Here is a 22865-nt window from a genome sequence, read left to right on the forward strand (position 1 = left end):
TACTGCGGAGAGACCAACTGGATATCAGTTCGGAAACGAAAATCTCTTCCCAGCCTTGTTGCTAGAATAATTTATTTAAACCGGAAATGCGATTTTGCTGGAAATACTGGATTCACATCGATACTAGTGTGCAAAAATATAGCGTTTACCCCAAGGTCCTGCTGGGGTGCAATAGAAACCGTGACCCATCGGAGGCGGAGAATCTTGGCAAAAGGTCCGCGCCGAAAAAAAAAAGGCTCCGCCCGCAGATCCAACAACTCTAACGACCCGAGTACTCCCACAAGCTTTTGCCTGCTTCTTTCCAGTTTTCGAAAGATTTCCTGTAAATCTATATCATCAAATCCACCACTTCTACCCACAACCGCCAGCATGCCCAAGCGGAAACTCTCCGAGCTCAGCGGCCCCGCGCGACTGGACACTCGCAAGCTTTCCATCAAGGCCGTCCGGCTGACCACCAAGTTTGAACAAGGTGTACAACTCCTTGCAAAGGGTCTCAAGACAGCGCGGGGTTTCGAGCGACAAAAACTGAGCCGGCGAGAGAAAACCGCAAAGGCAGATGGTAACGCCACCACGTTGTCACGGTTAGCCGAGGAGGTGGAGGCGTTGAAGGTAATAAATGGCTTAGCCGGCACGCCGATATTCAATGTGCTCTGCAATTCTCAAGGCTAACCAAGTACGGTGTTAAATAGGCCATCGATTATCAAGTTACTGCCGAGCGATACCTCTTCAAACAGCTTTTAAAGACAAATCGGATCGCGGAGACACCGACGTTCAAGGAATTCCAAGAGGCCAAGAATGTCTCCATCGAGGGACCGAAGAGCGCCGCCGAGTCCAATGTTCATGGTCGGCTATTCAAGTCCACGCCTGTGAAGAATGTGATGCCAGATATTATGGATGGCATTCGAAAATTGTTGGGTGTTGAAGAAGCGCCGGCTGGGGCCAAGAAGGATGCGCTTAAGAAAGAAAAATCTGGAGTTAAACAGGATGATGTTTCTGAGTCCGATAAGAAGGACATGAAAAAGCAGAAGAAACTCCCGACAGAGAAAGATGAGGAGCTAGAGGCTCACGATGGAGAAAACCTGAGCATATCTGGCGGCGAGGACCCTGACAGCGAAGACCTCGCGCAATTCGATGCCCGCTTAGCTCCAGGTTCAGACTCTGAAGATGACTCACAGTCAGATGAGAATGACACCGATGCCAACCGGCAAGAATTGGGAGTAGACGATATCTCGGACTCGGTCTCGCGCTCTCCTTCCCCAGACTTCTCCACCGCAGACTCCCCGCCACCCAAGAAGGCCAAAGGGGCCAAGGCCTCAAGTGCTCCCGTGCAAAGCACAACGTTTCTTCCATCTCTCATGATGGGCGGTTACTGGTCTGGCTCCGAGGAGGCTACTGACGACGAGGCAGCCGCCGGTCCGCAGAAGCGCAAGAACCGCATGGGCCAACAAGCCCGCCGAGCCCTGTGGGAGAAGAAATATGGTTCCCAGGCAAACCATGTACAGGAAGAGCAAAAGAAGCAAAAGTGGAGTCGGGATAGCGGGTGGGATACTCGCAAGGGGGCGACGGGTGGTAGCGGTGGGCGAGGTGATCGGGGTGGAAGAGGCGGCTTTGGTGGAGGCCAAGGGCGTCCCCAGAACCATTATGATGACCGTTCGGGCTTCAGACAAGGCCATGTCGACAAGCCTAGAGGGCCTCCGAAGGATACCGGGCCATTGCATCCCTCATGGGAGGCCAAGCGAAAGCTCAAAGAGCAAGCATCTACGGCAACATTCCAAGGAAAGAAGGTTGTGTTCGATTAGCGAAATGCAATTTATACCCAAATTGCTGTTGCGTGGATCATATATAGTTCAAACAAAGACCAGTGTGAATAGGCTAAAGTTATTCTTTCTAATGGACAGGCGAACGCTAATGTCAGAAGACTTGCTACATCCCGAGAGTCAAACCCCCAATAACCATGATGATACATAGAAAGAAACGGGCGTACAAAAGGTGGTATATACGAAAACCGGAGAAACAGGCAAAAAAATGTCGACAAGAATCACCAGCTAAAAAGAGAAAAGACACGTCAGGAAATGCCACGCCATCATTCGTTCATGAACTGTAACCAATGTGAATCTGTACTGCCAGGAGTCTTCAAGTCTCTACCAACGGGCAGCCCAGATGAATTGGCGTGGGTATCCGGCTCAAAGCATGGAATGGCCGTAAACTCGCCCAACTCCTGCGGGAAGTTCGAGACGAAATGGTCAAGTTCGAGATGAGGTAGCTGTGACAGGGACTGCTGAGAGATGGAGTAGTTGTCCGCGCCAGACAGACCACTGCCAGTAAAACCATTTTCAATGAGCTCATGATGAGGGCTACCGAGAGGAGATTCGGGGTCATTTGCACTATTCGGCATGACGGGAGGGTCGATGGGCACGCCCGGAATGACTGGTCCTGCTGCAGACGGGCCAGCCGGGTGAGAGTTCATGGGTTGCTGAATAGCAGGGTCGTTGGTATATGCCTCCTGCTTCCATGCAATAGCTGAAGGTGACACAGGTCCGGTTTTCCATAGCATCTCCCAGTTCTTGAAGCGGTCGTAGGCAGATTCCATGCTGCCACCGTTGCTTTGGGATTGCTGGGTCTCGCTCCAGAGTTCGAGACGTCTAATGGCACGCTCGAGGGCCTCAATGACACTCACAGCCGAGCGTGCGGAGCCAACACCCATTGACATGATCTTGATTAGGGAAATACCTTGCTCGAGAGCCGCACCGAGGCGTTCAGTACGCTTGGTCAAGCCTTGCGCTAGAATGACTAGGAGCGCCGCACGGCACGAACTGAACTCAGTGAACGAGGCGCGCGCAAGACCAGTTTCGTCCCGAAGGAGGCGACAAAGGTCGATGATTTCAAGAGCTGCTTCGACACAGTCCGTGACAAGGGTGGCCCGAATCTTTGCCATACCAGATGGACCCTTGAATGCTGAAGCGTGGGAGGGTGTTTGATGCAAGCCCTTGATATTACTGAAGAGGAACGGACGTCCAATGAAGATCCGCGTAAGACAGTAGTCAAGTTTAAGGTGGACATTAGACCGGAAAAGCGGCCCTCCTGGATTGAGGTCCCGGCAATTCATCTCTTCTGGGAGGGTTGACCACCATTCCACCAAGTGCTTTCGGATGTTGAGTAACCGTTCCAGACAGTCTTGTTGGTGTCCCTTTCGACACGTCCGCAGCGACGTGATCTCATTCGAGACCTCTCCCAGCTTCAGCGTCAGAGTAATAAGGGCGATCATATTTGTATGGTTTGACTGCTGTGTTGCCGGCATTATACCAGGAAAATCCACAGGAAGTGGCGCGTCAACATCCACATCTGCCAAGGATGCCGGCCTGCCGTGGAGAATGCTAATACGTTTTTCGATGGTGTAGGCAGTCCAAAACACTCGATTCCGTGTCTCTATCATTCGAGGGGAGAGACTCTCACCATGGTACCTTCTGTGCATCCCATTTTGAATAGCCAATTTGAGAGCCAAACCAAAATAGGTGTAGCATAGACCGGACGTGTCAAGAGGAAGCAAGTATGTCCCGATTAGTAGGCAGGCTTGTACACTCCGCACCGAAGCCGTGGCGATAATGTCGGGCAACAGCTTGGATGCAAACTGATAGAAGGTGAGACCAACCTCATCCTCGGAGAAATGGTGATCTTGATTGGCCGTGGCAGCTGCAGGCAAGCAATTCACTGGAGTTGTTGACTCCATATGTGCAAATTGCGTGCCAACGGCCAATACCATCAGGATAGCGCATACTGCGCCAGCATCGTCAGAAGATAGACTGGATGGGTCGGTATAGCAGATATTCACTTTCTCCTGAAGCCAGTCCTCCTCCACGTAAAAATTATTGGTCTGCGCATACTTAAAGAAGATCTGGACCAGGAAGTCCGCCACATAGCGTGGAGGAAGACAAGTGATGGAAGCTGAGATCAATGATGAACCAGACTGAAGTTGAGTGGCCCGCCATCGGTCCTCGAATGGTTCGACTTCAGTAGTAGCCTGAAAGGAGTCGGCTAAGTAAATGATGTCTCTTGTCTACAAGGAAAATTGACGAGTCTTACCTCGGGGGCTGCCATCTTCATCCATTCGTCAATTTTCTTGCGAATTTTGTTGGAAAAATTCAAATAAGAGAACTCCCCAGAGTATTCTGTCGGTATTTAGTTTGTTATCGTATATGACTGCGTCACCAACACCAAAAAGGCGCACTTACGAGTCGTGTTGTCTGGAAGAGCTTTGATTGTAAAATCCTCTTCATCGATTGCCAGGTCCTCCACATCATTGGCATCGACTTTCGTCGAAAGTGCATCTGACTCCGAATCACGGTGTCTGGTTTTCAGATCCTCCGCAGCCTGGCGCAGCGACTGAATATCGAATGTGATGCTGGGCATATAATAGGACAAGATGCACTCCATGTAGCGCACCCGCTCTGCCTCTTGTACATCATGTCGGCTGAGCAGAGCAGCCCGCTCGAGCAACCTAACTCGAAGAATTGATTCGTCAGCATGGCATTGCAGCGTTCCGACGCAGTCAAACTCACGAGACAGACGTCGACCGGGCCCTTTCAGTAGGATCTATATGGGTAAAGTTGCACTGCCGACGATAGCGAAGGCATCGGCGACATGGTACACCACCTTCGCATTTCTCTTTCACTCTGCGACAGCCGTCACATCTGCACGAGACCCAGATATGTTAGCGTGATCAGCAGGGAGCGCACCGCAGTGCGGTCGGGGAAGATTGGCGTACGCTCGGACAGCTCGCTTGCGATTCTCCTCGGCCACGCGAGGGCGCTTGGGTTGTTGCTGTGGCTGTACGGGTGTTGAGCTCGGGCCGTCCATTACGGGCGGTGTCAACGAAGGTGCGGTCGGCCAGGCATCGTCTGCGGAGAAGTGGCCAAGGCGGAATTGGGGTTTCGCCCCGGGGTAATAGGAGCGCGCTAGCCCGGTCTGAGAGGCTGAACGGGTAGGGGTGCGGGTACGCCGTCGGGAGCTGGGAACCGGGTTGGAGGAGAAGTCGGAGTTTGAGGAGGAGAAAGATATGGTGGGATGTGAGTCGCGCTTATCAGGTCGTTCAAGCAGCGGTTCGCCGGCCGGTGCCCCGCCCCGCATCTACATCCTGGCAGAAACAGCCTCCGCTTTCCGTCGGCACTTGGGGGGGCGCAAGTATATCCACCACCAAAGTACTTTTTTCCTTCCACCTATGTACCGGATTTCCTCTGCCACGTCTTGGCTTTCCGTTTCCGTTTTCGTGCTTAGGCCCTCGCCGCTTTTGCTCACTGAGTAGAACTGAGCACCCCTCTCGGGTTCCATCTGAGCGGGATTCAGGAAAATCATGACTAATCCTGATTCCCGCTCAGGTGTGGGAGCTGAGTGGGATTCGGGATTTTTTAAGTCCCGTGAGGGGAAGTAATTCACTATAGGAGTGTAAAGAATATTTGTCAAAGTCTTCAAAAGTAGTAAATGAAGTGTTTCTACGCTAAAAAAGGATTATATACTATGATATAAAATCCTGAGTCCCGCTCAGGTGTAGGACTGAGCGGGACTCAGGATTAGTCATGATTTTCCTGAATCCCACTCAACTTTTCCTGAATACCGGTCAGCTGGAACCCGAACCCGCACTGAGCACAGCCTGACTGGTACCTCAATAAAACACAACAAGCTAACCCTATCTACGTGAAACTCCCCCTCCTATAGATTCCCCCTACAGCTTCATCAAAAAAGCAATTATATTAATAAATTGACATTCTGTTTTGGTACACTTACTACTATTCATTACTCCACAAAAAAGCCTACTAGATGATCACCCAATTATTTAGACTATACGCTCCTAGGAACCTACTAGGCAGCCTAGGCTCTACCCTTTTCTCACCTTTGAGTGCCTATATCAGAATCCATTTCTAGGCAATCACTATCTCTTAGGCTAAAGGATATTACTCCTAGGTATGAAGGGCCGTAGCTAAATTGATTTAATCTAACTAGGCCGCGAAATGTTGATAAAAAGCTTAAGGAGAGAAAAAAGCTAGGACGGAGAAGTAGAAGGAAATAAAAGGGGGCGACAGGTTATATATAATAATATGTAATACTAAGCGGGCGCTAGCCCGTTATATTATCCCCCCTTCTTTAGGGGTCGTCTCAGTTATAGCTGTCTAAATTTGTGAAGGATTGTGTATTGGCATGATGCGGAGAAGCGTCGATATCAAAAGTGGTTATATCATTCTTTATCATCACTCTGTATCGTTATTTTCTAATAAAAGATGGTGCCCCGTTTTCTTTTAATCTGAATCGATCAAGATTCAGTCTTGAAAGAAAGAAGGTAAAACTGATCAAATTTGTTTCATTATCTATTCGCCATCGATTCTTTACCTGATCGACAGGCTTCTGCCCTGACAAGTAGTAAAATCGTTACAATTGTCACGCTCCGAAATATTTCTAGAGCCTATTAAAATACCTAGAATATATTTAACACCATAATACCCTAAGACCATATGATTAGCCTTGAGCGTTGAAATATGAAGTTGTGAAATATTGCATTTAGTATGGTGTTTTGGAATGGCTCGCTCGGCCGGGAATTAGTTAACTATCCGATAAGAGAGTATAGGAGCCAGCCAAAAGTCGCTACCGCCCATATCGGTCCTCCTAATTGATGTTTCAGGTGTTACGAAGGAGCCAGCTGTAAAGGAACAGGTGCATTCAACGAAAGAACGAAAGTGAGGAAGGAAGAAACTGTGGGGGAAGCTGCCAGCTATCTGAATGGTCACCCACGTGACCCGTCCTAATCCGGTTAGTCCGCCTCAACTCCGTCAGTCCTCCTCTCCAACAGTCCCTTATATAAGCCATGCGTCACATAGTCCTCCTCTTTAAAGAGTCTCGCCCCGAGACTCTTGAAAATTATCATCTGGATGATCACTTACGAATTCGTCAATCTCTGCTGCAGCTAGCCAGGCCTATAGGTTCTTCGGGGGTCCGGGGGAATTAGGATATCTCCGGTGGAAGTCGAGCAATTTTAGAGATGCATTTTTGAAATCCGTAGCGTAATACTAGGTATCGTCTTTATCGTGGCCTAACCACTTCACCTTATACTAAAGCTTCCGGTAGTGTAAGCGTAACCGAAGGATCTCTTTAACCTCCTACTCTTATTACTCATTAACTATTATTAGCGGTAGTAGGTCCTCGATCTATCCCGGTAATGGCTTTCTCTTCGATATAAGACGTAGCTTACTCGGTATAAATACTAGGTGAACCTTTATAGACGGGGGTAGTTCGAGTCTAAACGTATTTCCTTCTTTCTTTAAGATCTTATATAGTCTACTAGACTAATCGGATAGCTTGCGGCTTAGGCGATCCAGTCCCTAATAACGGGTCGTAATATAAACTATGTCTTCCTTATCGAAATTAACCTCCCGGCGATGCTTATTAGCCTAAGTCCGTTAGCGTTCCTGTATGCGTCTAACCGCTTCGGTAGTCTCTTTCTAGATATATTCGATTCGCTTTACGAACGTCCCCGCTTCTTCGGTTAATTCTAGCGAAAGGGAGGCCTCGGTAGGTAGGTTCTAATCGAAGGACATCCTTAGCTTGTATCCTCGTTCGATAAAGAAAGGAGACCTCTTTATTAAATCCTAGCGTAGAGCTAACGCAGCGAAATTAATTATTAGTAACTATTCTAACTAATTATCTTAATATTTATTTACTATTACTCTCAAATGCTGGGCTATCTATTAGTTAGCGATCTCGCTTTAACTATTAGTCTGCGGGTAGTAGGCCGTAGATAGTTTTCGCTTAATACTAAGTATTCGGCAGAATTCAGTCTAGAACGTAGATATAAACTATCCTCCGCAGTCCGACATAATCGAATCAGGCATACCTACCTATCGGTAGAGATATATTATAAATAAAGTAGCTATCTCTTCCGCTATAGTAGTCTTATAGCACAGAATAGACGCCTAGCGCTTACTAAGGCGATAGCATACTATAAACACCGTATCATAACTATACTTATCCTTCGGAAACGAACGGAAATCCATCGTAATATATTACTATAGCCGTTACGGGGCAGGCAGTAGTTATAATAACCCCGGGGGCTTATCTCGCTATATCTTCGTCCGCTTATATATTCGATAGTTCTCTATATATCGTTCGACATCGGTTACCTAGCTAGGCTACTAGTAGCGGCTCGAGAGAAGGGCCTTTAGCTTAGTCTCTCTAGGGTACGCCGTAGATAGTTACCGGTGAATCTTATCGAGTAAACGAGCTCTTAGATCCCCGTCATCCGGCACTACTAGCTTTCCGTCGTAGAGTAAGAGGCTATCTCTTATCTCCTATTATCTATCCTTACTTATTCTTGCCTAGTTCCGATTCACTTCGAGTAAGGTGTAGGTCAGATTCGCTTAGAGGACTCGCTCGACTATCCTAGTCGTAGCAGAGATAGCCGAGGGCTGATCGTCGAGTGTCGTCGTAACCGGGGTAATTTCGGCGGTTAACTAATTAGGATCATCGTTATTAGGGTATATACCTTGCTCGAGGTATTCGCGAGGTAGAAGGATCTGCTCCTAGCCGTCGGAGGTACCCGGGTCTTTCCGTAAGAGTATATCAGCGATGATGTTCTGCTTTCCTATAAAGTAACGTATCAAGAAGTGAAATCTTAACAAGAATTCACCCTAACAAGCCTACCGGGCGTTTAGTCTCTTTATCGTTATAAAATATTATAACGACTAATAATCTAAGAAGATACTAAATCGGTCCTCTCGTTATAATCCCTCGAGCTCCGCCCTCTAGATATCGAGACCTTTAATAATCGTAAATATCTCGTAGTTATAGGTATCCTACCGCTGTTCCGTAGCGGTCAGCTTCGACGAATAGAAGTAAACGGGGTGCTAGCAGCTATCCGACTAGAGTTATAATAGAACGCCTCCGATATATCCTTCCGATACGTCCGTTTCGACCTTAGTAGGGGCTAATAGGTCGTAGTGAGCTAGCACCGGCGCGGTTATTATTATACGCTTTATCTCTCGGAAGGCTTATTTATATTTAGAGGTCTACTTAAAGGGTGTCTTGTCCTCGGTAAGGCGGTTTAGCGGTTTAGTAATTCGACTGTAGTTCTTTACGAATTATCGATAGAATCTATAGAAACCTAAGAAGGACCGTACACCGCGAACTATCGTAGGCTATTACTAGTCGATAATTACTGTAATCTTCTCAGGATCTACCTTAATACTATCGGTACCGATAATAAAGCCTAGGAAACGAGTAGTCGTGGTATAGAACTCGTATTTACCTAAGCTTGCTTAGAGTCCTGCCTCCCGAAGCCTCTGTAGGACCTTCTTAATATATTTAATATATTCCTCTATCGTTTCGCTATAAATTAGGATATCGTCGATAAAGGTAGTTATAAAGTCGTCGAGATATTCACTAAGTATTATATTAATAAAACGCTAGAACGAGGCGGGTCCGTTCGTGAGCCTAAAAGGTATTACTTTAAATTTATAAGACCTATAACGCGTCCGGAAGGTAGTAAGGTCTTCTAAGTCAGGATCTATACGAATCCGGTAGAATCCCTACTAGATATCTAACTTTATAAAGATTTTCGCTTTTCCTAACCGTTAGAAGATCTTATTAATCAAGGGGATTAGATAACGGTCCTTCTTCGTAATCGAATTTAGCTTACGGTAGTCGATATAAAACCGGAGCCCTCCGCTAGGTTTTCGTACTATTAGGATAGGTAAATTAAAAGGGGCTTTACTTTCTTTAATAAACCCTTACGCTAGGTTTTTCGTAATATAAGCTTTAGCTACCTTGAGCTCTTCTTCTGACTATTTATATAACGGGTAGTATCCCGGAACTAGGCCTTCCTCGAGAATAATTCGATAATCGATAAATTCTCGATATAGTAGTAAGATATCGGAGTCTTATTCTAAGAATACGTCGGGGAACTTATAATAATATTTCGGGATCGTACGCTTAATCTCCTACTCTTCCGATAGACACTCGCGTCTCTTATTCTCTAGGATTCGGTCGATCTCTTTAAGTAAGATTAGGAAGACCTTACTGCCTTCTTTCTATAAGTGTCAATAAAATCCTACGGCTTTAATTATTATAATAGTATTAGAGGGGGGAATATATATTTAAGGGGTCCGGGTCTATCGTTCTTTCTATATAGAAGGAAGGGATTATACGCCTTATAACGCTTACTCTATCTTCGCGAGTGCCTACTTCTAGTCTCCGGCCGTAGTCCTTAGTAGCTTATAACGTAGCGGGCGGTCGACCTTCTCGAAGAGCTAGTCGCGTCGGTCCGTATCTCTCTAGTACTCTAAGTTCGGATCGGGCCGTCGTAAGATAGTACAGGGAAGGGTAATAGAGAGCTAACTAGCTACTTTATCTTATAGACTAGATTCCTCGGGCTAGATTAAACGTCGTTTCGTACAGTCCGGAAGGACTTTATATTCCGTAAACTATTCACGTCCGAGGATCAGATCGTGCTTACTAAGGTCCGCGATTAATATTAGTAGGCAGCGTTATACGCGACCGTTAATTATTAATATTAACTCGATTATATACGTGATTAGCTTTCCTAGGTAGTCGTTAAATCCCTAGGTAGGCACTTCCTTTTCTAATCGTATCACTAGCTATCTAAAGGCCTTCGCGGCTTATAGCGCTAGCTACGTATCGATATATATAAATCCGTCTGCTCTAGTATCACTAAGGGCACGAATTAAGAAAGAGTGTCTATTATAAGCTATTTAGGTATTAAAAGACAAACTACTTCCTCTTCCTAACAACTTCTGTAGATTTAATACGAAAAGTAACATAATTATACTACCTAGGAAGGAGACTTTCCCTAGGCTTAGGTATTTCCCGACTCAGAAGCGACCTTAGCGGTAGGAGCTTCGTAAGCAGCGAGCTCGGTAGTAGTATCGATCGAAGTAACGGTCGGTAGCTTCTTTAGGTAGTCGCGAGAGGTATATCCTTACTTATAGTATTTAAAGCATCGGCCTTCTTTTAGGTAGGTAGTACGTTCCTCCGCAGTTATCGGTTTAAAGGTCGAAGCAGCACCCTTACGCTTAATAAAAAGGGATATAGTATATCTACGGTTAGCGGTAGCGGTGCTAGGTAGATTTCTAGAACTAGAGCTAGGACTAGAGCTAGTCGTAGCTTAGCTACAGCGAGATTCCTTCTACTTATAGATTAAATTTAGGCTAAGGGCCAGAGCTTAGCAGCGGTTAATAAAGTACTAATAGCTTACGTTAGGGTTAACGAGTATATATAACATCTACGTCTAAAGGGAAGTTAGTAGTTTACCGTAGAGATCCCGAAGTCAATCTTACTTAGGTCGTTTCGCTTCCTAGGTAAGACGGGAAAAATCAGCTAGGAAGTCGTTAAAATCATCCTTTAGCTTTATAGTCAGATTAGTATATTTATAGAGAGCTTTAACTACTCGGTTCGGGTTCGAGAATACTCCCTTAAGGTATTAGATTATATCTTCTGTATCGTTATAAGGGTTAGTTACTCTAGCTTCTATTCGAGAACTAATATATAGCTAGGCCTTACCCTTAGTTTAGGTAGATATATAATAGACTCGGTCAGACAGAGTCGGGTAATAGTCAGTATTACTACGTAACTTATATCGCATCTAATTCGCCTAGTAAGTAAAGCGAATAGTCTTTCTATCGCTTAGGAGAGGGGGGTCAAGGAGCTTCGCAGTACGACGGGCTCTAGTCATAGAGGACTTAATCGGAGTCGACTAGTAGTTCGGCAGCTATCCTCGTAATATACGGTCTTATAGATCTATAACTTTCAAGGCCAGTTTACCTATCTTAAGAGTAGTAGTTACAAGCTCTCGCTCTAATTCCTCGTACTTAGCACTTATAGTATCCCGTTAGGTAATAAGAGCTTAGTTATCATAATATACCCGAAGCAGGAGGTTATATAGTTACTTAGGCGTCTAATTCTTAATAAAGTCGACGTCGACGTTCCCTACAGAAGGGAACAAGAGAGGGTCGCGCAGTCTAGTCTATTTAGGTAAGTCTTCACCAGATTCAGGGTCAGCGGCCCCAGCTTCATCGGGGTTATCCGCATCGGTACCTCGAGTCAGGTTCTCTAGAGTCTGCTCGTACGGCTCATCAGATTCGATGCTCTAACGGTTTCGGGTTCGAAGGGCTATAGCGTCGGTTCGTCTTAGCAGGGGAAGGAAGGTTCGGTTCGGTCGGTCGGAATCGCTCAGGATTCGTCAGTTCGGTTCGGGGTAGGGCGTCCTATAAAGCGAGACGGCGACAGCGAGCTACTCGTGTCTGTACGGCTTCAACAGAGACAAAAAGGTGAGAAGATGACTTTCGTTCTATGTTACGAAGGAGCCAGCTGTAAAGGAACAGGTGCATTCAACGAAAGAACGAAAGTAAGGAAGGAAGAAACTGTGGGGGAAGCTGCCAGCTATCTGAATGGTCACCCACGTGACCCGTCCCAATCCGGTTAGTCCGCCTCAACTCCGTCAGTCCTCCTCTCCAACAGTCCCTTATATAAGCCATGCGTCACATCAGGCTCCCTGCATTCTTAGCTGGGCAGCTCACCACCGAAGAGGGCAACCCACAAGCTGAAGTCGTCAACGCTTGAGAAATGCTTGATGCGAATGTCGTATTTAACTGTGCGGCACAAGGATTTGGACGATACGTTGGAGACATCGGCGCTACAACCGCACATGTAGTTATATAATCCCTACTCCCTACAATATCCGGACTTTCCGTAGATACTTTTTTAAGCCCCGTAACATTAAAGGTAAAGCTCTCTGCGCTAGTACAGATATCATCGGCCGTAGCAGTAACGAGGTCAGCCGCTTACGCGCCGTTCTTGGTTATGAAGATAATGTGGTTTCCTTGGGTGTACTAAGGCAGGGTATAGTTATTGACTGGGAACTGAGTGCAGTTGACGGAGGAGACGGTCCAGTGGAGTGACTAGGTGCCTTCTATGGTAGTAAGGTTGTAAAAACTGCTGTACTGGTAATATTGACGGGCACCAGGTAGGATGTAATATGTCTCAGGTATGAGTCTATTTACAATCACGTTTCCGCCCTCGAGTTAGTAGAGATACTATTACAGAGCTAGATTAAGAGATACGGCGGCTGAAGGGTTTTGGATACCGATTACCAAGGGTATAAGGACTGTAGGCGCGTATGTATCGTTTCTGGGGAAAAGCAGGTCAACTTCTGTAATTGATAGAAAAGTTTGCGCAGAAGACCATCCTATTGATACTGCCAGGAGGAGGCATGCCGCAATATTAGAGGGAAACATTTGACCAAGAGCAAAAAAGGGTATTTCTAGGGTAGCAAGAATAGCAGGAGCAGTAGGCGAGTAATAGTAATAATAATAAAGAGGCTATTACCGAGCTAGACTCTGAGTTAAGTGAACAATGCAAGTTCACGATATAATAGACGAGGAGGGGGAGAGGGAGATATTCTTGGTTATATGTACGGAGTTAAATCTCAGCGAGGGTTTAGGCCGTGTAGCTACCGCCGTACCTTGGTGGCCAGTGTTAGCCTTGCCTACTTAAGTACCCCACTCTACTTAGGCACTCTTGGAAGATTTTGACGAAGGTGCCCGGGCGGTGGGTCTGGACGCTAATCCGTACCCATTGAACTCCACTTCCCCAAATTAAGCTATAGTGGTTTTTACGACAGATCCAAAATCCCCCATTATTCTTAATATCGCTTCTCTACTTATACAGAATCAATATATAGCTATGATATACGTATATAGCTTAGCCTTGGAGTTGATTAGATGCTGCAAAAGGCTGGCTAGGTAGTGTGTAAGTAGTTATTCGCGGTGGCACGTACCGTCGGTATAGCGATGAATAGTGCATTAGCATGGTCCGCCTAGCCCGGATTTACTAAATCCAACACGGTACTGACTACATATCTACGTGCCCACCTCGGGAGCTCCGAACTATCTCCGTGTCCCTGCAAGCTAGTCCAAGCTAGGACGCTACTCGCAGGAGAACTCCACTGAGCCTAGGGTGTAGTATTCATTGCTACGCTAACACCTAGTTCCTAACAAGGGGCTACATGTGGCAATTTCTGGTTGTCCTTAATAGGAAGGAGCAATCGCGACTTTTCCGGCAGGTGGGAACCGCCGCCGAGGTAGCTGATAGATAGGCCCGAGGTTGGAATCTTTGGACGGAAAGAGCACTACAAGCAGCCCGTCGCTAGGGGAAGGTTTCTAAGGAATCTCTATGCAAATTAGAGAGCCCCAAACCGACCGCGCTTGGTATCTAAAGTTCAAGAAGCGTCAAGCGCTGTTGGTGATAGAGGATCTTTGACCTCCAGCGGGAGGGATTTATCTTTGCTTACGATATGAGGAAATAGACCTACAGATAGACGGATTCTTAGCCATCGGCACAGCCTAGCAAGGCGTTTTCCAAAACCCTCGAAAGTCAATTGAAGAAAGTATATTGGTCTACCAATTACACTAGAAAATAAGATCGTTATAGCGAGCGCAAAATTTCGGGGAGCACGGAAGGTCAAGGCGATATAAAGAGCTTATCCATAAACAAGCTTTCGGGGAGACTTGGCCGCGGTAGCCGCGTAAGCAGAAATGTCGCGCTAGAGCCCTTTGGTGTCTAGTAATTGGTTTCCTAGCTCCCACACCCCCTTCTTATTAGTTAGTTAAGGGCTTTTCAGCCGACTCAAGGGAAGGAAGTAACTAACTAACTAACTAGTTAATCCTTAACAAAACGAATGGGTTGTGGCGCGATTTTTGAGAACCCATATGCCACAGGTTGTTAAAGTCTGTCAGAACAAGAAGAACCCGTATAGACTAAGAATGTAGCCCATGGAGCATTTTTGGTCTAGCGGTATTATACCCAAAATATGTGCGACAAAGTCTAAAGGAGAGCGAAATCTCGTGTGCACATTCCAGTTTTACGCAGCTTGTATACTCTGGACAGGGGAAACAAGCCTCAGAAAAAGGCATTAAGATTACTACGTGTATACTCCGGGAAGTAACAGTTCATCATGTATCCATCGGAGCGTTAGGTGCCAAAATTAGGGGCGCGGTTGAGCTACGCTTTTGATCCGTCCTATGCGGAGTACGATAAGACTGTTTATCGGTCGGCCGCGCTCACGATCATCCTCCCGTGTACTTGAGGATCATGCCATAGGAAGAAAACAAACAACGATATCGTCCGCCGTAGCCTGACTCTGAGCGCCCTCATAAAAGCGGCGGCACCTAAAATAGGAAAGCCCCACCCGTCAAAGAAAATCCGGTACGTAAAGCGACCTCTGTGTAACCATTGTTGGTAAAATAGAATAATTGGGAAAGATGTCCCCACTAGATGCGCTGTCTCGTTCGAGCGGAATGCCTCACCTAATAGGCAAATAGGCCTACCCAACGGGAAGCAACAATGGCCCCCAAGCCGAACCGAATAAGGGGATAGAAACAACATACGAAAGTGGTCGAATGATTTCTTCTTCAAAATCGAACTATCTTGAAAGGAGGGTGAATTGACAGGCACACTATCCACAGCTTACCCGAGCAGGTCGTTAACTATATAACAAGGGTTCCGGATTTTCATATAAAGAACCACCCTGCGGTCACTTCTCTGCGTACCACGTCTTGCAGATCGCCTATATACAATTTTCCCACAAAGGCTCAGCGATAGGAGCCCTAAAATCCATCAACATGCGTCCCTAGCCCACTCGCGCTCCCAACCTCGAGCACTTTCTTTCCAACCACAAGGTCCATCAGACCCATACCAACACACTTGTAAATGACATTACAGCCCTCTGGGATATCTATCGCATCCGATGGACCGAGTTCTCCCAGAAGATCTCCCATTTCGGTCAGCTGATCCTCCGTAATCTTCGCCGTAATGAGCTCGCCCGATTCTTGCAAGCAGGCAGCCTTCGAGTCGACGTAAATTTTGCCCCCACCCGAGAGTAGGGTCTCTGTATCGACTTCATGCATAGATGGCTTGTAGGAGCCAATAAGTGAGATGAAGCGCTGTTTAGGTGCGGACTGGAGGGCGGAGTACGAGAAGTTTGGCGCGACGGAGGGTGTGCAGCTAAAGATTACGTCGCATGCGTGGAGCTCTGAAATGAGTCGCTGGTCATAGTTCGGAGTGCCCTCTCTAGAGAGCGATTTCACCTTTACACTGGGATAGCGCTGGCGTAGGTCACTGAACAGGCTGGACTCCAATTCTTCTAGCCGTTGACGGCCACGGTTGATGAAGGTCACTCGCTTGATTTGGTCTGAGTACAAAAGCAGGGCCAGTCGGGTATGCCACTCGGCTTGACGACCCGATCCAAAGACCAGCACGCTTTCTTTGCGAATGGTAGTGGTCCGCACGAAGAGAGTCATTGAGGCTAGTGCCGTGCGGAAGGCTGTCACCTCCGCGGCCGCCAGGAGGCCCTGGAGCCTCCCTTCGGGTGAAAAGATGTTGATGACACCCTGAATGCCGCCCTTGGCGACTGTCACCACCTTGATACCTGTACTGGCGGTGTCAGATACTGGCATGAAAATGCATGAGTTCTCAGCTTTCGTCGCAAAGACAGTGCGTAGTGGCTGGTGGATCAGCTTTTCTGATGCTGGGACACCGGGCTTCGACTCGGCGGATATAGCGACCAAGGCATCACTTAGCACGCCAATGAATTCATGGCATTGCGCCTGAGTCAAGCCGCGGAAGATCCGAGCCACGTCAGGCTCCGAGAGGATATGCATCTTTAGTTGAGCTTTGATAGTGTTTTGATTCGATAAGTGGATTGCTTGTTAAATGGACCGGACGAGAAGGTCGGAGGGGCTCTCCGACAAGCGCAACCTGGCGCGGGGTTGGGTGGATCTTCCCCGAAAAGTCAAGGACTCTTCTGGCGGACACAACTGCAATTGGACGGTAAATGAAAACCCCTTCCTCTGTAATCAGCAAGTCGCTTCCGGACATCTACATTCAAAATTTGGGAATAAAGATGATAGCTAGATTCTTTAATTCATCGCTATTAATGGCTAAAGTATATTTCATGAAACGTGAACGCCGTCTATGGATGCATCCCCAGCAAACCCAATGCAAAGTAATAATGATAAGAATACTCCCAGGTGGACCCTTGGGGCCACAAAACCGGAAGAAATAAGCAAGGAGGATCATTTCCGAAAAGGACAAAAATACCCTCCGTGACGAGCCACATCGAGATGAAAAGAAACCAACGCAAAGCCTAGCTGCTGCCTCCAAAGACGTTGCGGCAGCGGCGCTTCAGTTCGCTAATCATGGCGATCTGAGAGTCCTTCGTGCGGCTAACAGCCTCGGTGTTCTCGACAGCGCGACGCAGTAGGAAGCCCATGCACTCCTGGACGGAGCCCCAGGTCAGCAGCTTGAAGACATTCGGAGCCGCCATGGGTGTAGTGCCAACATCGGCCTCGGCACTCTCAAAGCCTTGGAGCAGCTCGCAGCTGACTTCATCGGCCATGCCTTGGAGCTGCGCATAGCTGAGGTCGACGCCATAGTCCTCGCCCTTAGCAGCTTGCTGGACGCGGATGGCGTGGGCCTTGCGCACCGACTCGCGGTTGTGAGTGGCGATGATGACATTGACCGGGGGCAATTCAGCGGGCGTGTCATTCGAGGGACGCTGAAGCATGGAGTTGTACTTGCGAGTCAGGAGACTCTCAACAACCTCATCGTAGCAACGATCAGTGTCCTCCTTTTCGTCCCAGATCAAGTGACGAGGCTCGGTCTTCATGTAAGCACCACGGACAAGCTTCACGCCCAGAGTGTATCCCTCCTGGCGAGCGGTCTCCAGGTGGCGGGCCAGAGTGGCAGGTGTAGACCGAAGGTATGCCTGATATGTACCATAGAAGATGGCGCGACCCGGTGTCTGCGAGTTGCAGTACTTCTGGTACTTCATAATCCAAGCTTCGATACCGGGCTGCACGGCCTGCTCCTCGGCATCCACGAGCAGACGCACACCACGGGAAATCGCCAAGTCGCACACTTTCTGAATCGAGGTATCCATGAACGCAGAAGGAGGCGCTTCCTTCTGCAACAGGCGAAGAGCATCGGTGCCCATTCCGGTGAACTTCAGAGCGACGAAGTCTCCCTTCTGGGCCATATCAACCGTGCGGAGAGTACCATCCAACCACATCTCAACCTCCGCCAGAGCAGCCTGTTCATCATAAGGCGCATCCTGGTTCTCGCCAACCAGGACCTCACGCGCATAGCCCAGAAGCACACCACGGCATCCCAGATCCTTGATGTTCTGGATGGACCGCTGGACCTCGATCTTGTTCTCACCTGCATTGAACTGCTTATAAATAGTATGCTTGACAAGCAAGTTCAACAGTGGGTTCTTCGATACATCCCACAGCGCCGAGCGAGGGTGTGCCAACAGAGACAGGGTATAGATGCATGGTTTAAGCAGAAGAGGAGAAGAGGACACGGAGAGGATCAGCAAGGACCGCAGGACCGATGATAGGGGAAGTTTGGAAAGAGGTGCTGTGGGCGCCTTGTGTGGTGGCGACACTGTGGAAGATGGTGACTTGGAAGATGGTGACAGTTGCTGGAACAAGTTGCTGGTGACGACGGACGATTTGGCATTGCTTGTGCCGCTCACAAGTCGCGTGTTGGCCTGAGGGGCAACCTGGACGCGGGGCACCCGCACTACACGTGCAGCCCTCATGGCTGATAAGTGATGATAGTGATAGTGGTGGTTGGTAGTTGAGTATTGGGAGTATATTTGATCGGGAGATGAGGCTCTTGATAAACGGAGTGACGAAGGCAGGGGCAACCAGATCTTAGTTTAGGCAGAAGGGAACGACCGCCTGTCCTATATAGCTACGTCCCCCTCCATCCGGTTCGTCACCTGTGGCCAACAGTGATGGAATCCTATCGCCGCAACAGCTACTCCGGCCCGAAGACGACCGGCACGAGAGCCGGCTGAAAGAGCGGAAAGGCGGACCCGCCGTCACTAGCCGACCGCGTGCCAACGCCCCCACACGGTCACACGGCACGTGATCCAGATGCAATCCATTGGCCGGACCTCGAGAGTAAATATGGAACTAAATGATGGGTCTGGAATCAGATCCAGGTGCTCAATGCTGCCAAAAATGGACATGGCTAACAGTGTTTAGGGCCAGAGGACCAATAAGTCAGTCATGGCTAAAACGACCTTTGTCTGCTAGTTAGGCGGCGCTCGGACTATTGAGAGAGCCGATCAAGGCCTTCTGAGGGGGCCCATTTTTTTAAGCGTGAAAGTGGTCCTTCACCACAGCAGGGTGGAGAACTCTTAGGTAAGTTCCGGCCCTGTGCAAGTATCCCGGTATCCCACGTCCACCTTATGTCGACAGTAAATTTTGGGTCATCTCTCCTTAGCGAGAAAAATGCTGGTATTATTGTTGAACCACCGGAATATTGCGCTCAGCCAATGCGACTGACCCTAAGATGCCTCTGACCAAATACTTGGACGCAAAAGATGGACTTGGATTCCGATACTGAGAGCATCCCGGCGCCTTCGTTGAGCCGTACTTGGTACCGAATGTCAATACTGGCCGGTTTCTATAATTCTGGACTGCGTTGATCAAGCGGGGATTCTCGTTCATATTCTCTCCGGGGCTGATCACTACCGCCGTTGGTGACGCTGATTCTCCTCGTCGCAACATTCCGAAAGCCACCAGCCGGTTTCTTCACCGTCTTTTTGCGTTCTACATTCTGTAGGCCTTGGTCACACGTTATCATGTATTCGCTAGCATGCGAGGGACAGGCACCCAAGATCTTTATGCATTACCCAGGAACGGCGTAACCTATGGGGCTATACTGATCATCTGGTCATTACGAATGGCTATGCGTTGTTCTTCCTAGGCTCATTCACTGCCTTAGGCTCCTTCGTATCCTATGTTGTCTTTGCCATCTTCTTCGCGCTTTGTTTCGGCCACAGGACTTGGTATCGCACATCCTGGATGGGCTCAGCAGTAGATATTTATATATTTTCTAAAAAAAGGAGATCGACCGTATCCGTGAGATTGGCGTTGAGAAGCAATCGCGCAATTGGCTGGAAAGGGGTTTGTGGTGGATTGCGTAGACGGTGATACTTCGAAATTTGAAATTCTACTAAGAGCTTTGTTGATGGATATATCACACGGGAAAGGGTAATAGACAGAATAACCTGGTTATTTTCCTTAGAAGCATAACGAACCTTTAGTCAATCGTCGACCGGAAATCACCTCTGCGTTGGAAGCTGTCTTTCTCTCTCTCTCCAGATCAACTCTTCAAGCTGTCATCCCTTGTTTACCCCCAGGATTCAGTCCGTGGGGGATTTACTACTGGACTCTGTACCTCCTTGCAGGTACTTACTTATCTTTGGCGCACTCCACCGATAGGCAAAAAGATTACAGTTTTACGACTTGCGCCCGGCCCGGTGCTTTAGACCCACCTAAAATTGTCGGGATCGTTGCTAATCGGGCAGGTGGGGCAATGGCTGGCTTGGCGCATCACCCAAGCGAAGTAGAGCGATAGGCGCGAAGATACTGTTGTAAGAGCTAGCCACGCCTTTTCATGCTACAATGCTCCATAACGATGATGGGTGGGTCCCTTACCTAATATGTGTGGTGTTCTGGGCCAGTCCCCACCCATTTCTGGTGGATCCTCCTCTGCACTCCATTCGCCGCGAGGCTCTCAGACAGCTCGCTGGGATGGCCGGGCGGGATCAGTGCCGGTGACGAACCGCCTTTCATCATGCGGTCTCCCCGCGATCCTGCGCTCTCTTATATTCTTGTGCAACTTCATCTTGAATCCCAGGAAACGATCAAATCCTCATTCCTATTATTTTTTTTTCCGTTTTAGCCACATCCGACTTCCAAAATGCAGTCCTCTCTGCTGCGCTCTGGTGCGCAGCTCTTGTCTCGCCGGGCATGCCGCGTTCCTAGCTCGAGCTCTCGCGCACTCGGTACTTACGCCACTTTCAAAATTCCACAGATCAACAATGAGCCCAATGTGAGTCGCTCGTCTGTTCCGTGTTTCTGACCTACAGATGGCTTACATTAGTGATCTTTCTAGAAACACTATGTCCCCGGCAGCGCGGATCGTAAGGCCTTAGAAGATGCGTTGGCTTCATACAAGCAAACGGCACCTTTGAACGTGCCTTTGGTGGTGGCCGGCAAGGAGGTAATTGAATATTGTGCAGAAATTTTTCAAGGTTTACTTTCTAACCCCTAATAGATTAAGAGCTCCCAAACCTTCACCCAGAGCAATCCGTCCTCCCACGCGCCCGTTGCTACTTACTCCAACGCCTCCTCCGCCGATGTGGAGGCTGCCATTGCTTCCGCGCTCGCGGCCCGCAAGTCGTGGGCTGCCACACCCTTCGCGGAGCGTGCCAGTATTTTCCTCAAGGCTGCCGACCTGATTTCGACCAAGTACCGCTACGATATCATGGCTCTGACCATGCATGGCCAGGGCAAGAACGCCTGGCAGGCGGAGATCGACTCTGCTGCCGAGTTGATCGATTTCTTCCGATTCGGTGTGAAGTATGCCGAGGAGCTCTATTCCCAGCAGCCTGTTCACCACGCCCCTGGTGTGTGGAAGTGAGTTACATCTCAGAATGCCTCTGTTCGTTCCTGGTGGCTAATTTCGATTCTAGCCGTCTTGAGTACCGCCCTCTGGAAGGGTTCGTTTATGCGATCAGCCCCTTCAACTTTACTGCGATCGGCGGCAACTTGGCCGGTGCGCCCGCTCTGATGGGTAATGTTGTGCTTTGGAAGCCCTCGCCTTCGGCTATTGCTTCCAACTGGCTCGTGCACCAGATCCTCCTCGAGGCCGGCCTGCCCAAAAATGTTATCCAGTTCGTGCCTGGTGAGGCGGAGGAGGTCACCAGCACTGTCCTCAACCACAAGGAATTCGCTGCTCTCCACTTCACCGGTAGCACTGATGTCTTCCGTATGCTCTATGGCAAGATCTCTCAGGGTGTGGCGGATGGCAAGTACCGCAGCTACCCTCGCATCGTTGGCGAGACTGGTGGCAAGAACTTCCACCTGGTCCACAAGTCTGCCGATGTGCGCAACGCCGTGGTCCAAACCGTCCGCGGTGCCTTTGAGTTCCAGGGCCAGAAGTGCAGCGCCACTTCCCGTGCCTACATTCCCGCCTCTATTGCCGATGAGTTTGTTAAGCAGCTGGTCGCTGAGGTGAAGCAGCTCAAGGTTGGCGAACCGTCCGACTTCTCCAATTTCTGTGGCCCCGTTATCCACGAGGGCTCCTTTAACAAGCTTGCTGGTGTTATCGAGGAGGCCAAGAACGACCCCGAGCTTGAGCTGCTTGTCGGTGGCACCTACGACTCCTCCAAGGGATGGTACATTCAGCCCACTGTGTACCGTACCTCCAACCCCGATCACCCTCTCCTGTCGCGTGAGCTTTTCGGCCCTGTCATCGTCATCCACTCGTACAACGACGCTACCGAGGCCGACTTTGTTGAGATTTGTGAGAAGATCGACACCACTGGTACCTATGGTCTGACCGGCTCGGTGTTCGCTCAGGACCGGGAGGCGGTGCAGGTTGCTGATGACCATCTCCGCAATGCTGCTGGTAACTTCTACATCAACTGCAAGAGCACTGGTGCCGTTGTTGGCCAGCAGCCCTTCGGTGGTGGCCGTGCCAGCGGTACCAACGACAAGGCTGGCAGTGCTAACCTGCTGTCTCGATTCGTGAGCTTGCGCTCGGTTAAGGAGGAGTTCATCCCAACCTACACCGTTTCCTACCCTAGCAACGCCAACTAAGGAATGAGCGAGGAGGATCTTCCCATCTGGACTATAGCTACTGCATGCCTTATGACAACCCGGCGTCCATTGTGCATTTCATCATCGGCGTTATTTTCATCATCGGAGTTACGACTGTTTTTTCCGAGC

At 48.7% G+C, this 22865-nt stretch overlaps 5 protein-coding genes across 5 annotated transcripts; 2 read left to right on the forward strand and 3 right to left on the reverse strand.

The window, feature by feature from the left end:
- Positions 1-369: 369 nt before the first annotated feature.
- On the forward strand, positions 370-1799 carry N7482_004230 (BUD22 family protein; the record flags this gene model as incomplete). The annotated part of the gene is made up of 2 exons (XM_056686355.1): positions 370-609; positions 690-1799. 2 exons carry the CDS (start codon positions 370-372, stop codon positions 1797-1799), a joined length of 1350 nt encoding a protein of 449 aa, XP_056545097.1.
- A 284-nt stretch (positions 1800-2083) lies between these two features.
- On the reverse strand, positions 2084-5124 carry N7482_004231 (Zn(II)2Cys6 transcription factor; the record flags this gene model as incomplete). Its single annotated transcript, XM_056686356.1, has 4 exons — positions 2084-4047; positions 4230-4495; positions 4557-4688; positions 4763-5124. The coding sequence occupies 4 exons, from the start codon at positions 5122-5124 to the stop codon at positions 2084-2086; spliced, it is 2724 nt and encodes a 907-aa protein (XP_056545098.1).
- A 10535-nt stretch (positions 5125-15659) lies between these two features.
- On the reverse strand, positions 15660-16712 carry N7482_004232 (putative proline utilization protein PrnX; the record flags this gene model as incomplete). The annotated part of the gene is made up of 1 exon (XM_056686357.1): positions 15660-16712. One exon carries the CDS (start codon positions 16710-16712, stop codon positions 15660-15662), a length of 1053 nt encoding a protein of 350 aa, XP_056545099.1.
- Positions 16713-17197: 485 nt separating this feature from the next.
- N7482_004233 (proline dehydrogenase family protein) lies at positions 17198-18655 on the reverse strand (the record flags this gene model as incomplete). The annotated part of the gene is made up of 1 exon (XM_056686358.1): positions 17198-18655. One exon carries the CDS (start codon positions 18653-18655, stop codon positions 17198-17200), a length of 1458 nt encoding a protein of 485 aa, XP_056545100.1.
- A 2177-nt stretch (positions 18656-20832) lies between these two features.
- On the forward strand, positions 20833-22736 carry prnC (delta-1-pyrroline-5-carboxylate dehydrogenase prnC; the record flags this gene model as incomplete). Its single annotated transcript, XM_056686359.1, has 4 exons — positions 20833-20964; positions 21028-21135; positions 21190-21551; positions 21608-22736. The coding sequence occupies 4 exons, from the start codon at positions 20833-20835 to the stop codon at positions 22734-22736; spliced, it is 1731 nt and encodes a 576-aa protein (XP_056545101.1).
- Between the last annotated feature and the right edge of the window lie 129 nt (positions 22737-22865).

Source organism: Penicillium canariense, assembly GCF_028826845.1.
Source record: "Penicillium canariense strain IBT 26290 chromosome Unknown utg000002l_segment0_segment0, whole genome shotgun sequence".
In the NCBI taxonomy this organism is placed as follows: Eukaryota; Fungi; Ascomycota; class Eurotiomycetes; order Eurotiales; family Aspergillaceae; genus Penicillium; species Penicillium canariense.